General features: G+C 46.3%; 1 protein-coding gene across 2 annotated transcripts; it reads right to left on the bottom strand.

The window, feature by feature from the left end:
* Nucleotides 1-1260: 1260 nt before the first annotated feature.
* On the bottom strand, nt 1261-13596 carry Gprc5d (G protein-coupled receptor class C group 5 member D). Of its 2 annotated transcripts, XM_050123260.1 has the most exons (4): nt 13294-13596; nt 11462-12399; nt 2870-2937; nt 1323-1394 (listed from the first exon to the last, which is right to left on the bottom strand). In XM_050123260.1, the coding sequence occupies exons 2-4, from the start codon at nt 12354-12356 to the stop codon at nt 1323-1325; spliced, it is 1035 nt and encodes a 344-aa protein (XP_049979217.1). In that variant the 5' UTR covers nt 12357-12399; nt 13294-13596. The 2 variants fall into 2 exon arrangements, with proteins under 2 accessions (XP_049979216.1, XP_049979217.1); XM_050123259.1 differs by lacking the exon at nt 2870-2937 and having other exon boundaries at nt 1261-1394.
* Between the last annotated feature and the right edge of the window lie 2250 nt (nt 13597-15846).

The raw sequence follows: 15846 nt of genomic DNA, 5'->3' as shown, positions 1-15846 counted from the left end.
CTCCACGTGCATGCGTCATGTGTGTGTGTGTGTGTTTGTGTGTGAGCATGCTTTCACACACACACTCACACACACATACACGCAAAACAAGCAAACCTCAAAAAACAAAACAGGACTCCTGTTACAAACAAATACAACATGGCAAGAGGTGGAGTTGGGGCTGAGAAGACTCAGTGGTTAAGAGCACTTACTGCTCTTGCAGGGGACCGGGATTCAGTTCTCAGTACATCACGGGGTTCCAAACTGCCTACCCGTCCAGGTCTGGGGATTGACATCTTCATCTGGCCTCCACAGACACTGTACAAACATGTTTCCCATACAGACAAGCAGACTTGTATATATACATGTAAATAAAATCAATAAAATATCCCTCAAAGAACCCCAGACACATGGGTGGGCATTGAGGCTCTTACGCTAAGGGAAATACGGCCGGCACACAGGGACAGACACTGGATGGAGTATGATTCTGTTCTATGAAGCTTCAAACGTTGTCAGACTCACAGAAAGCAGAATGGCGACAGCCAGAGATGGGGGTGGGAAAGGGGGATCTGTTACTCAGGGAGTGTAAAATTTTAAGTTTTCTAATTGAAAAAGTTCTAGGACCCTTCTGAGTACAGCAACGCGAATGTAGTTAGTAGCACTGAACTGACCTGTTTTCGTTTGTTTTGGGACAGGATCGCATTCATCCCAGCTGACTGCAGATTTGCCAAGGCCGACTTGAAACCACTCACTCCACGATAACTAGTGCTGTGATTCCGGGCACGTGCCTCTGTGCTGGGCTTGAGCTGAGCTGCTGAGCACAGCTAAAATGGTAGCATTGCTAGGTACGGTTTCTAGTACAGTAGAAAAGCAGCCAGAGGCGCAATCTCGTTCCAAGTCGCTGCAATCTCTTTGTCGTATTAGAATGACACCCCCCCCCCCCCCCCCCCCCCCCCCCCCCCCCCCCCCCCTTCCGCCCCCCCCCCCCCCCCCACCCCCCCCCCCCCCCCCCCCCCCCCCGCCATGTCTTCACACCGAAGTGTTTATTCCAGTCCCATTAACCAGAGACACCGACTCTTCCACGCATCGCTAAGAAAGACAAACATGTAGTTAAATAAATGCAGAAGACAGTAAAGTAGGGAGGCAGCAAGACTGTAATTGTGCGGGCTAGGGTAATCTTCAGAGAATGGGTCCAGAAGGGTTAGTAAGGGCAAGGAAGCAGAGAGGAAGGACAGGGCGGATACTGCATGGACAGTGTTTCCAGAGAGTTCTCCTAGGCCCGTTAGGGTTGTGTTGAGCAGGACACAGGCTTCTAGGTTGTCCTTCTTCTGTTTCTGGTAGCTCTATAATCCCGCATCTTGCTGTGGGCTGAGTGTAGCTCGTGGGATGAGATACTCCTGACTGGGATCAACAGTCTGGAAAAGAACGGATGTCCTTAGCAACTTTCCGAACCAAATAGTGTCCTTTCACTATCATTTAGTTTGTTAGTTAAAAAAAAAAAAAGCAAACCTTACAATAAAATTGTCCTGGTTTTATTCCCGTTGCTATGGTAAAATGACCTCATAGCGAGCAACTCAGGTGATAAGGGGTTGATTTCGCTTATTCCAGGTTCTAGTCAAGACACTGGAAACTCGAGACCAGCTAGTCACATCATTCCCCGTTCAAAGGCAGAGAGAAAGGAACGCATGCTCACTTTGCCTGCTAGCTTCTTCCTATATAATTCCTATTTCTCCTCCTATATGATCCAGGATCCTCTGTCTAGGGAGCGATTCTACCCACAATGGTTCGGATCTTCCCATACTATGTAAAGTAACTACGACAAGCCTATACTGATATGGCCACAGGTCAAGCTAATGTAGACAGTTTCTCCTTGAGGTTCTTTTTCCAGGTAATTCTAAGCTGTGGAAAGTTGACACTGGAAACCAACACACAAACCTATTTATGTCGGATTCCACTGTTGGTCATTAATAAGACTTTTTTTTTTTTTTTGCAAAGCCATGGAATAGTTGATTCCTAGAATTTGAAAATGCATCCAAGAAACTCTACAGGATGGATAAAAAACAATTTTCCTCATTGTGCAAAAGCTCCCCATCCCCACTCCTTTCTGCCAGGGTCAATCAGAGCAATCGACATGTGGCTATGTCCTGGTCTAAGTGTCATTCAGGGAGACACAGATTCTCCGCTCCAGACGGGACAGCTGAGCTTAACCGGCTGCCTCATAAAGCAGACAAGCAATGTGAGGGCGACTTTCCCTCCTGGGCTTCAGCTGCTTGTGGTCCCCACAAAGCAAGAGGTTTTCCCCAGCGGGGTATTTTTGAGTTTTCAGCATCTGCCTGTGAGCCATGGCAGCTCGACGTGCCACGGGGTGACGTGAGATGTCTAATCGACTCAGGAGAACTCCCTCTGTTTTTGCCCGAAAGGATTAAAATTGGTTCATCCATCTGGGCTTCCAGATGGTGACGAGACCCAGCCCTGTTGTCGGGATGGCCTGAGCTGCCGGGGCTAGAGAGTGGTTAACAGGGGAAATTGAGGATACAGGGGGATAGATTTAGATAGCCTGTGCTAAAGCCAGACACACTCATGTGTATTTGCAGCCTTCCGTCGATACTGCTGCCTAGCTTAGCCAGCCCCCTTGACATCATCCAGATCTCCATACATTGCTTGATCCTTTCTGGTAAAAAAATACACAGAGGAGGTGGTGTGGAGGGAGACTCTCGGCGTTTAAACCTAGGGCCTCTCCTGGGCCAGCTGGCGTAACTTGAGACTGCCCTGCCCTGCCCTGCCCTTCCTGTCCTCCCTCGGACCAACAAAGTCACTGGACACACATCCTGTAGACTCCAAGGAAAGTGTTTGCCGTGTCTTCCTGAGTGAGTGAGTTGAGCATGTTTACCTGCAGCTGAATGGGAGTACCATGTGCAGTTAGAGCTACATCCTCCTCAGCTCCGTCACTGTCTCGGGCTGAAAGCCAAAGGAGGGAGGGGCCGTGTTAGTGTCGGACTCACCAGGACTGGGAGGTCACTCAGTGGCTTGCAGATTGGTTCTTGGTGCTTTAAGGACTACTTGGTTGTGGCAGCTATTGAACAAAAACCCAGTGGGTTTGCTCTTTCATTCGTCTGTTATTCCCTCATCTGCTGATTTAACACAAGGTGTCGTGTGGCCCGGGCTGTCTTCAAACTCAGTGTGAAGCTGACACTACCTTTGAACTCTGGATGCTCCTCCCTCCAGCTCTCAAACACGGGATGACAGGCGTGCACCTCCATATCCAGTGCTTGAAGGATCCGATTTAAGAGAATCTTTTAAAAGTTTATGAGGAAGGCTGTACACGGTTAGAGCATGCGTGTTCAGGAGAAGCACACGCATATGTGGTAACAGCAAAGGCAGGAGAGATGTCATAACTTTCCTGAAAATGGTTCAACGCTGGGCTGGAATGTTCTCTCACTTGGACTTAACAGTGACCCCTGGGGTCATAGGCTTTCAATCGTCCCTGTAGGCTGACTTCTCCACGAGTTGGATTCATTTTTATTGTTGCTGTTTGAAAAGGGACTTCCTGTATAACCTAGACTGGCCTCAGACTTTTGGTGATCCTCCTGCCTCAGCCTCCTGAGTGTTGGATTTTTAGTAGTGTGTTATCATGTCCAACTTAATTGGATTCAAATTTTAAAACTGGAAATAATAATAATAATAAATTATTTCCAGTGTTTTCCCAACATTGGAACACCCTGAGTTTGATTCCCAGTACCACAAAAATGAGCGCCTTAGGGACACACACATGTGCACATATACAAACACACACACACACACAGAATTCCTTAGAGAAATACTATATTGTCATAGAATCAGCACATAGACTGTTATTTGTTTAGTGACAGTCTTATCAACCAGGCGGCAAACTCTATGAAGTCAGGGACTTCTGTCTCTCAGGCCTAGCACCTGCTCCATCCATGCTTGTGTGTTTGGGTGTTCACGGACACAGCTGTGCCAGTGGTGGCCACACTTCGAGGCTGCAGTGCTGGTGACTGGACCCTGGAGAAGGTCGGCTTGGGACCCCCATCTGTGTTGTCTACTTCCCTGCCCTCTCCTATCTGTCAAGTTCCTAAACCTTTTGTTCATGTTTCTTCCTGGTGGAAACCAAAGGAAAACCTGGATGGTCTTGACAGCAAGTCTGTTCCACAGGTTCTTGAGGATGTAAGCAGTTGATGTCTATGCAGGTCCCTGGGGTTGGGACGTAAGGAAAGAGTGTGTGAGCTACACTTTGTATATTATTTATGGTGGTGTGGTTATGCCTGCCCCTGACAGCTTCCTCCTACTGGCGTTTTCTAGAGGGGTTGAATCCTGTGATGTAGGAAATGCATGTCTACTCTTCAGCGTAGGAGAAACTTGAGTCCTTGGTTTAGCTTTTGTAATATAATGGGACGTCTTTGCATGCTGTCCCTTGGCAACTAATTTCATCCTAACATTCTCATTAGACAGGGTCAGAAGTTAGAATAACCCGATGCACCCATTTCTAGTTATTTTTCACAAATTTATGAAAGTGCTGGTACTCTACATAAAACCCCTGGCCACCTCATGTTGTAGAGTGGGACTTGGCATCTGCGTGTATAAGGAGCAGAGGGCAACATCATCTTTAGTTAAATATGAAGAGCCCGAGGCTCCTAGAGGCCAGGGGCCTCGCTGGTTAGGAAGCCAATGTTTCTCCAGGCCAGGGCTGTGAGTGTCCATCTGCAGGGGACACGCACCGCTGTCCCAGCTACGGGGTTATGCTTCTGCTCCAGTCTTTGTGGGTCTCATCCTAGCCTCATCCAATGTTAGACCCGACAAATTCTGTCTGCGGTTCACCGTCTTTCCCTGGTCTGTGCTGGTTCCCCTCTGTTTCTGTCTCTCTCCCCTCTTCCTGGTCTATAACTACTTTTAAAGAAGAGTTGTATTCTTAATTTATTATGTACTTGTGTGTTTGAGCTATGAGTGTAGGTGCCTTCTGAGGCTAGCAGATGGCATCAATTCTTTATCTGACAGGGGTGCTGGGAACTGAACCTCGGTCCTCTGCAAGAGTACCATTTGCTCTTAAGAGCTGAGCCATCACCTAGTGATGGAAACTCCCAGTGATCTATGAAGGCGGCCCTAGTTAAGAAAGACTCCTGGTAATACGGGATACAGAGCCTTAACAAGCCATCTTCTGTAACCAGGCAAGGCTTCCAGTGAGGGGTTGGGACCCTGACACAGCCACAAACCTTCTGACCTACAGTTTGTCCTGCCTACAAGATGTCAGGTAGCACAGAAATAATGGAAGTGACCAAGCAATGACTGATCTAGCTTGAGACGCATACTATGAGAGGGAGTTCACCCTTGAGCACCAGGACTCGAGACACAATAGCCCAGAGACCCAGGATAGAGCAGCAAACAATAATAATAACAATAATAATAATGATAATGGTGAGGATGAAAAAGAGCTGAGCTATATCGCCCTCACCTATAACTACTTAGAGTGTAGTGCGCTTTGTTTTTGTTTTGTTATTGTTTTGCTCTTTCTGAATAGTGCTGGATTAAACATAGGTTCCCCTCTTAAGCTAGACAACACTCTACCACTGAGCTATAACCTCAACATTTTCACCCTTTCTAAAATTTTTTTCATGTATTACTTTGTGTGTATCGGGAGTACATGTGAGTGTGTGCCACGGCACAACTGTGGATGTCAGAGGACAACTTAGATGCGGTCAGCTTTCTCCTCTTACCAAGTAGGTTCTGGGGCTGCACTCAAGTGGTCAGGCTTGGCAGCCAGAGGCTTCACCCACTGAGCCATCTCATCAGTTCCTAAAGCGTATTCTTAAGTGGTACATCGAGGAGGACCACACAACGTTTCCACATGTATATGCATCACACAGTGATTAAATCGAGGGCAACACATTTCCTTAGCCATGTCTTTACGAGGAAAACCTTTCAAATTCTTCTTCTCTAGATTAAAAACAAACCAGATAACACACAGTACACCTTACTGTGTAGCAGCAGACCAGAATTTCTTGGCCCTCCCTAACTCTAAGGTAGCACTAATTCAATGACCTTCCCCCATGTCTCCCTGCCCACTAGACTCCCACCCGGGTAGAACCTTTCTACTCCCTATGGGTGGGAAATTTCTCTCTCTTTTTAAGATTCTGGTAACATCTTAGCGTGACAGGAAAGAAAAACAAGATTCCGGTAAAAGAGCAAGCAAAAATTTTCACCTGGGTCCATTGCACTGGCTTTCCCTTGAGAAAGTAGGTGCACTTTGAAGAAAAAAGTGGGGACTTGGGAGATGGCTCAGTGGGCAAAGACACTTGCCATGAAAGTCTGCCAACCTGGCTTTGGTCCCAGCTCCTTCTATGGAAGGAGAGGAAGCGACTCCTAAAAGTTGTACACACACACACACACACACACACAGTAAAGAAATAAATAAAATTCAAAACAATAAAATAAAGAATTATTGAAAAGGAAAACCCCAACAAAAGCTGATATGTCTAGGGAAGCCCAAAGGGTCTAATGTTTGCTTTCTCATGGCTCACTCATTGTTTGCTCATTGAGTCGTTTTTCCGCTCTGTCGAGCTCGTCACTCATCTTTATCTTAAGACCTTAGAGAGCGATCACACTAACGATCCCTTCAGCACTGTACAGAAAACTGCCCGCCACACCTTGAGTCCTTTGAAGACAAGCAGGTCTTGCTTTTAGCAAACCTGAGATGAACAATATTCTACTTAATCTACAATGGATAAAGCAGGTAACAATTAGAGGGGGGACTGTCTTGTCCCCAGAAGATCTATAACAGATGTCCTAATGTATTTATGATCTCTTCAAGTCCTCGGTGTGAACAACTGGTTTAGTTAAGTGGCCATTGATTTGGGCTGGCGGAGGGGAGCTAGCTATAACTTAGGAGAACAATTATTCTGAACTCCACTAACTTCAAATAGAAAGCAACATAGCCCACCAACTAATCAAAGAGGCATCTGTTAAAATACTGTCACCCCAGATACATATAAATGAGTTGATTAAGCACAAACATAATCCATAAATGACTTCTTCACTCATACATTTTAATTCCTTCAATTATACGCTCACATTTTTTGCACTATTCTTGGGTATCTTTATGACGACATTCCCAGCGCCTGACAATATGTTGAGCTTGTGAAATATTAATCAAATGCTGTGAGAATATATAGATACATTTGTGGCTCAAGTGAAGCTGAGTGTGGGGCGTGTGAGTGCAATCCTAGTACTAGCGAGACAGAAGTAGGAGGGTCAGGAGTTCAAGGCTAGCCTGAGCGAAATGAGACCTTGATTCAAAAAAAAAAAAAACCCTATGAAGAACAACTGGTTTGAAAATTCCGTCAATATACAGCTGTGTGTGTGCATGCTCAAGCATGTGAGTGTGCATGTGTGTCTGTGTGTGTTTATGTATGTGTGTGCCTGTGTGGGGAGACCTGAGGTCAACCTTGGGTGTTGTTCTGTAGACACTATTCACTATGGTAATTTGTACATGTGTATGGCGTATGTGCACGTATGCTTGCGAACATGCATGCACACACAGTAAGGGTTAGAAGTTGATGGCGAGTATCTTCTAGATCATCCCCACCTTACATATTACATACTTGAACCCAGGGTTTCTGATTTGGCTAACCTCTCTAGCCTGTTTGCTCTGGAAATCTCCTGTCTGTCTCTGCCTGGTGAAGGCTGGCATAACAAGGCTGCCATGTTTGCTTGGCATTTTTACGGATGCCGGGATCTGAACTGGGGTCCTTATACTTCTGAGACACGTGCTTTACCTACTGAGTCATCTCCCCAGCTCTGTCCATCATGCTGTGAAGAGACAGGGTCTCGCATGGGCTAGGCTGGCTGGACAGGGAGCCACAGGGACCTGTCTGCCTCCACCTGCAGAACACCGGATTGAAGAACGCGTGCCGCCACATCTGGGTTTTTTACGTGGGTTCTGGGCATCAAATTCAGACCTCTCGTTTGCACAGTAGGTCCTTCGCTCACTGAGCTATTTATCCAGTTCTTAAGGAGCACATTGACAGTATAAGGAAATCTGCCCGTCTGCGCTATGTCCAGTAACGACATGCCTGATGGCGTTTGCATCCAGATGTTGTTGTCTGGCATGCTCTAGAATTAAGTCCATAAGCTACTTTAGAGCGACTTTAAAGCCTAATCTTTGCAAAGACTTCCAGGAACTGGATGGAGTCTTTAATCCCTCTTGCTGATGGGTTTCAGCAAATCCCTTGCCATCTCCTATTTTCCCATTCAGTAGCAATCCTTCACGCATCGGTTCAAGTTCATTTTACCCCGTTTTTTAGTTGGAGATGGAAGCCAGTAGGAGAACTGCCTCCCGCAGAGATGTCTTTGCACTCGTGAAATTCTCTGCTAATCACCCCTCGACTCCTCTTCTCGCAGCTGCAAGATTCTGGTTTTATAAACCCAGCAGTAAATCAAATAACAATGCCATTGGAGCCTGGGTGGCAAGCAGCGTGAGTCAGAAGAGTCACAGGGCCACCGTGTGCCTCACGGACCTGAACAAAATGCCGTGTTTCAGGATAGACTTGAGACAGAGCCTGGATCGGCTTTGAGAAAGGCGCATAAAACTTAAAACTACCAACTCAGTTTTACTGTCCTAACCTTTGCACACAGGTGTGACGCTAAAGCCCTTTAATCAGCCCTGTGGTTTTCCACAGAACCTCCCCGAGTGCCCCACACGGCTCGCCTCATTAGTGGATCCCAGACCTGTGCTGAGGCTGGAGCCGGACTGATGCCGAGAACAAGGGCATGGCTGTTCTCACCAGCCACACGTCTGCTTAGTCACACTGTGATTATTACTTCAATAGACAAGCTTGTAGGCCAGGGAGATTTGCTTTCCAGCTAGCTCCACGGGCGCCATGATCACGCTTGTGGTTTCCCAGCTGCTGGCTCTTATGTATTTGGGTTCTTGTTTTCCCTAGCTGGTTGTAACCCTACACTTTCTATTGCACTTCAGTTACTCTCGTCATGTTTTGATAACTGCTTCTTCCCAGACTTAAGTTCTGAGACTAGTCTCCGACCTGAATTTTCAGGTGACTCTGCCCAACCTTGGAGGGCAATTTGCATTTTTATCTTTTTTTTTTTTTTTTTTGGTTTTTCGAGACAGGGTTTCTCTGTGGCTTTGGAGCCTGTCCTGGAACTAGCTCTGTAGACCAGGCTGGTCTCAACCTCACAGATATCCACCTGCCTCTGCCTCCCGAGTGCTGGGATTAAAGGCGTGCGCCACCATTTTGCATTTTTAAAGCACCATAGTATTGATTTTTCTTCCCCTCCACAAAACGTCAACTGACTCTGGCAAAAACTATCATCTATCATCAGCAGACTATTTCCTGTTTAAAATGGAGCTTCTCTCTCTCTCTTTCTCTCTCTCAACAGGGTGTCTCTGTATAGACCTGGCTGTCCTGGAACTCAGAGATCTGCCTGCCTCTGCCTCCTGAATGCTTGGACTTATGCCACCACTGCCCAGGTTTTTTTTTTTTTTTTTTTTTTTTTTTTTTTTTTTTTTTTTTTTTTTTGAGACAGGGTTTCCCTGTGTAGTCCTAACTGTCCGGGAACTCACTCTGTATACCAGGTGAGCCTTGAGCTCAGAGATCTGCTTTCCTCCAGCCCCCTAAGTACTGAGTGCTAGGACTAAAGGTGTGCACCACCACCACCCAGCTCAAGAAATGGGTTTTTCTAGTTTTAATTGGATAGTAGGATAGTTCTGACCAAATTAAGAATGGAATTCTTCTGCGAGCCCTGAGACTTTCCTTATACCTTGTTTTTGAGACAGTCCTAATACGGCCTGGAATTCATCCTGTAGCCCAGGCTGGCATCAACTTTACATGGACTTTTTTGCCCCAGTTTCTGGGATTATGAGGTTGTTATACCACACCTGGCAACTCTGACTATTTTTGTTTGTTTGAGACAGGGTGGTGCCCTCCCTATAACACCGTAAACACATGTCTAACGTTTGGGGGGCATGGAATAAGGGTCCTTACAAGCATACTTTGGGATATTATTATACTACAAGAACTTCTTTGTCTCTGGGATTACACAGCAAAAAAAAAAAAAAAAAAAAGCAACAACTTTTATCCCATCTTCAGGTAGAAACTACGAAAGGAATTGTAAAGACGGACAGACTGCAATCTCTTCCCCACCCCCAGACCTCAGGGATCTGATGAGAAGCATCCACAGCTATACTTAATTTTGTAGGAAGGATATTTATTTAGCATCAATTTCCGGCTTTCCATCAGCGGAACTGAAAAGAACTAATAGATACATTTATCTGGACAGGATTTAATTTGAATGTGCAATTAACTAGCGATAACAGCTCAGAATGTGTACGTACTTGAAAGCTTATATTCAATGTTTCTGAGCCTGGCGAACATTATGCGACCCATACAGTATATGAAATAGCATCTTTGTTAGCCAATAGGAAGAAAATGGGAGAAATCAGTTGTCTATTAAGACACCAAAATTGATGTGGAACCGTGGCACTGGGTTATAGATAATGTCAGATGTTTCACAAGAGGTGTTAATGAGTCTCGATATGTTTTCAGATAACTGAAATTAGCCACTGTTCCCTCCAGGTTGACAGGAACCAAGCATCTTTGGGATCACGGATAATGTCAACCCCCAACAAAACAGAGACAGGTGGCTTGATTTTATGTATGGATAAACATGTGACCTAGAAATTATCAAGAAAATGTCTCGCGAGCAGTTGCTCCAGGCCGACTAATGATCCTACATCTGAGCTTCTGCTTAGCGTTCAGATTAAATGTCTTTCCTGTTGCTTTTTATAACAGGGCCTTGAAAAAAAATTTTTTTTGAAACAGTGAACAATTTGCAAAATAGAAACCCAGAAGTTGTTGAACTCTGTGACTCTTCTGAGTGCTGAGTCCCCACAAATCAGTTTTACGTTTTATCTGGGTAAATCAACTTGCAGACTTAAACTTTTCAAAATGTCAATTACTTTTGCCAGGCTCTAATTCTCCGTGCTTGACAGCCAACATGCCTGAACTCACCGTGGCCTTATGTATCCCTAGCCTGGGGCTGGTTAACTCATTTTATTCTATTTGTTTATTTTATTATTATTGTTGGAGACACTCATGTAGTTCAAGCTGGTCTCGAATTCTGTGTCACCAAGGAGGACTGCGAACACCCCAGCCTCTCGGTTATCCGCCTCTGTGTGTGCTACCACACGGGCTTAGTTAGCTCATTTTAGTTAACTCATTGCCAAGTATCAGCAACAGTCGCGCCTTTTCCTTAAGAGCCTTCAATTCTTTTTGTCTTGTTCTTTCCACGTAAAGACTACGTTTTAGGAGATCTGCTTTCCACGGGGTTCCAAAAGGCTTTGTCTCTATACTTGACACAACTCACCAAAAACTCTGGCCTGTGCCAGTGAGATGGCTCTGGGTTCTTTCTGCCTGCTTAATCCCCTCCCTGCCACAGTCCCTCCGGGTTGTACCTCTGGAGAGCTCCTGGTTCTCCATCCTGAAGCTGCGCTGGTAGACTGGGACCTGGCAGACGTTGCCTTGCGGAGGACACTCCTGCCTACTGCATCTGTAGAGGATGCACAGCTCGGGGATGATGTACAGCAGCAGGAAGACCCAGGCGTTGGTGACGAGGCCAATGCAAATGACCGCGTCGTCCCACTGCGGCTGTCGCTGGAGCTGAGGGTTGCCTCTCAGGAGCATGGAGATCCACACCACCCAGATAACGATGGAGACCAGCACGGTGGCAAAGATGAGCCTCCCGTGCTGCTTCCAGTTCTCACAAGGGCCGCAGAAGGTGGCCTTGGAGACAAAGAACGTGAGGGCCATCAGGAAGAGGACATAGATCAGGAGACAGACAAAGTCTACGTTGAGCTCACAGGGTGTCATGTGCACGAACATCGACCCTCTCGTCATGATGAGGGTCACGTACTCTATGGCGATGATGATCTGCAACAGGCTGACACCGATAGCAATGAAAAGGATTGTTGTCCAGCAGAAGGAGACTCTACCTCGGACCAGCTTCACCAGGTTGGAAGCGTGAGCCAAGAGGCAGGAGAAACAGATAGCAAAGAGAACCCCAAAGAGGAAGTAGCGGACAGGGGCGGTTTGTTGGTTGAGCGGGATGATGAAGGCAAAAGCAAGTCCGAAGAGCCCCAGCACACCGAGCAGGAAGAGGAACTGTGTGGGAAGCACGTTCCACTGGCTGCAGTCCTGCACCCTCCGCATGAGGAAGAGGACCGCCAGGAGCAGCAGTATCGTCACCACTATGCCAATCACCGCCAGGGACTCCAGAACGATGGTCCATGGCCCCTCATTGTCACAGAAGAGGTAATAGTCTTCTGTGGACTTCACACAGTCCTCGTACATGGTGGCTTACAGGTAGACCTCACAGGAATGAGTGCCTGGTCTCCTGTGGGGGAAAAGAAAAGATGAAGGTAACTTGTGATGCTAAATTCACTCACGAGAATGGCTGCTGGGTGTCCTGTCCTTCGTTCCAAATGAAGACTCCCGAGCATTCGCAGGAAATGACTTTACCAAATAGTCACCAGACACAGGAGAGTAACATTTTATTTGACACCAATCTTCCTGGCTGGGATAAGGATCTGAGAGATACAAGTATAGTCTACAAATGTAGGAATGCTATCTTCTCCACTAGCCCCGTATTTATAACTGCTGTGTATAGGACAACCAGGAAGGAAATGAGAAGGCTAACCTAAACACTTCCACACTAACTTAGCTCCCTCTCTGCAGAGCGAAACCAGAATGCTCTTTCCTAGGTGACTCCAGATAGTTTGTCTGTTTTCACATCAGAATTTCCAAAGGCTGCTTAAAGGCAAGCAGAATCTTCTTGTCTGATTGGTGGGCTCCTCGTTGTATCGGGCACCAGAATGTCAAGCCATCCTTGGTTGGATTGTCTCAAACATGGATGCCCTGCTTAAAGCAGAGAGGCCAGCCATGTTCCCCAGTAATTTGAATGGCTGTTTCTTCTTCCATTTGAATTCAAGTCAACCCAATGCAATGGGCTTTTATTAAACACCTGTTTTTCTGTTCACCAAAAAAAAGTATGCAAAATGTCACCTTCCTTCAAGTTACGTTACAGATATTTAGGACTAAAATCCCTGACTTAAATGAGGTGGTCTAGGAAAACAACAACTTTGAATCCAATAAAATAAAACAGCACAATAAACAAACACAAGATACCCTGTTGCATCTGGACATTCCCAACTCCATTCCCCCTCAGCTAGTCCAAACTCAGCTGGCAGGAGTGGGTATCCCGGTTCCCAGCCGCTGGATGCCCACTTACCTCCTCGGTGCCTACTCTGGAAACTGATGAGGCCGCAGTGGTGCTGAAGCTGCGACTGCAGTGAGTAAGGAGGAGACAGCTTCAGGTGCTTTAATCTCTCCTCAAATGGGCGGAAGACCTGCAGGACCTCACTCAGGTTCCAGAAGTGTCTATAAAAAGAACCGGAAGGACAGAAAGACACGCCTAGTCCAGTTTCCACGGAGAATCCTTTGGTGAGAACAATTATTTCTCATTTACTGCTGGCCAGAGGTGCCTCGGCCCGGAGAGGTGTGTCTTCAGGGACATCTGCTTCCTTAGAGTCTATTCCAATGTGTCTAGGAAGCTATGTGGAGGATGCCCTTGTCTTTGGGAAGTCATTCCTGAGAGCCTGGCTGCTCACTGTGAGTGGTCTCTTTCCTGGACAAACTATTCTTGGTACCTCCCCGGGCTTTGACTGTGACCTCTCATCTTTATCTCCTCAGCCCCATTAACAACACACTTGCTTAGGCTCTCGCTGCCTCCGGGCATCCCTAGGTCCAGAGATAAAGGGAGTCATAACTAGAGGGCACCAGCCATACTGAAATGACACACTTATTTTTTCTATGGTGACCTATATAGTCCTCCAAAATGACCCTTCAGTTTCCTTTGTGGTCCTTCTCCCATATGCGGTTTGAAGATCCCACATTTGTGCACCCAATTTGGTTTTGAGATACCCTGGGACCCAGCTCTTCATGTTCCATCCAACCCTATTTCACCCAGATCTCCAGATTGCGTGGTTTAGCCAAGTTTATTTTCTAAGAGCCTTGCAACGAAATAAGCCCACCCCTCAGCTTGTCTTAGATGCTGTCTCTATTTGGGATGACCTTTCACCTTTGGAAAGACTCTTCACCTCTATTCCCATGAGCTTTGTTTCTCACCTAATCGTGACCCCTACCTCTAAAGGCTGCTCCACTGGATTTACCAGATCCTTCTTGTCTTCCGGGCTTATTCCAGCCCTTGCTGAGTACCTTCTGCTAAACTCTACAGTACCTAAGAATACTTTCTTTTCAAAATGAAAAAAAAAGCCTAACTTTTGGGACCTAGTTTATGAGTTAATTGTCTATAAATATGTGAAGTGGTAAATAATAAATAAAGTTGATAAATAAAAGAACAACGAATAAGAAATACGTCGTCAACATGAACCAGGAATGGTGATGCACGCCTTTAATCCCAGCACTTGGGAGGCAGAGGCAGGCAGAGGCAGGCAGATCTCTGAGTTTGAGGCCAGCCTGGTCTATAGAGTGAGTTCCAGAACATTCAGGGCTATACAGAGAAACCCCTGCCTTGAAAAACAAAAACCAAACAAGCCAGAAAGGAACATGTCAACGTTAACTGTCTGAATCTTACTTCCTTGATTGGATTTAACGCATCAGGATTTTCGTTGTTAACTCCGGAGCACCTGCCCCCACGTGGAGCATCTTCTGGTGCGAGGTTTGATGAGATGAGTGAATCTACTGTTTCTGAGAAGATAGTTTTTTTTCCCCCTGTGTGGCTTTCAGCATATGCTTCTTAATGTCGTCCACCTGCCAAGACCTCGGGTCTTTAACAAACCTTTGACAGGTTCCTCCTGAAATGTGCCTGTCTCAAGAGTCTCCTTAACTTTAAAGAGGCCATTTTCTCCTTTGGGAGAAAAGAACCTTCTGGGATGGTTCACTTGCTTTTACCATCACTGTTGCCCCTCTAAATCTTATGGTAAGGGAAAGAACACTCTGCAGAGGACTGGACGGGCATCCACTAGAATTCTCTCAGGAGCTCTGTGTGCCTTGGGACAGCTGCTAGCACATGTTACCACTGACTTCTTCCAGGTGAGCTACTTTGGTGACCTCCACCTCTCCACCTTCCTCCAGGTTAGTCATGGATCTCTCTCTCTCTCTTTGTTATATGAAGAGGCCTGCTGACCTTGGGGTGACTTGAGGCAGGTAAACTAATAGGTTAATGACCACAAAGCCCTTTGAGCACCTTGGATAAAAGGGCCTGTCTTAAGTATTAATTATTGTTATTTAAAAATCTAGGGTGATAGAATGAACCCGTCTGTTGTTGGGCCTGGAGGATAGGAGACCCATTTTGCCAACACAACACACATCCAAATTACTCACAACTCATTTGTTTTGGCTTCTACAAACAGCATCAGAACATACAGCTGAGATATGGCTTTGATGAATCAAAATAACATCGATTCTAGCCCGTCCATTAAAAATGGCGATAAAACAATCAAGAGACCAAACGCCCTCTGCCGGAAATAGCCCTCTCACAGGAATGGATCTGGGAGGCAATGTGAGCACTCATCTGCCCTTACTCTTCCATTCAGGGTGAGGAAGCCAACACCGCAACTTGAGGAACTTAATAATAGAGAAGCGGAGTTCTAGACAGATGAAGGCAAGGACCCAAGGCATGGGATGTCAGGGAAGGGAGCCAGGGTGTGCAAACCAAGACTCCAGGAAAGAAGCTGTGTCTGCAGAGCTTGATTGACTGAGTACAACTTCAGCACTGTGGAGAGACTGGAATGTCGCGGGTCCAGAGGCCAGTTACTTTATC

The sequence above is a fragment of the Alexandromys fortis genome, unplaced genomic scaffold (assembly GCF_014885135.2).
Source record: "Alexandromys fortis isolate MF-2015 unplaced genomic scaffold, M_Fortis_MF-2015_v1.1 scaffold_223, whole genome shotgun sequence".
Lineage (NCBI taxonomy): Eukaryota > Metazoa > Chordata > Mammalia > Rodentia > Cricetidae > Alexandromys > Alexandromys fortis.
The sequence above is the reverse complement of the archived record's forward strand: the minus strand, read 5'-3'. Positions and strand labels throughout refer to the sequence as shown.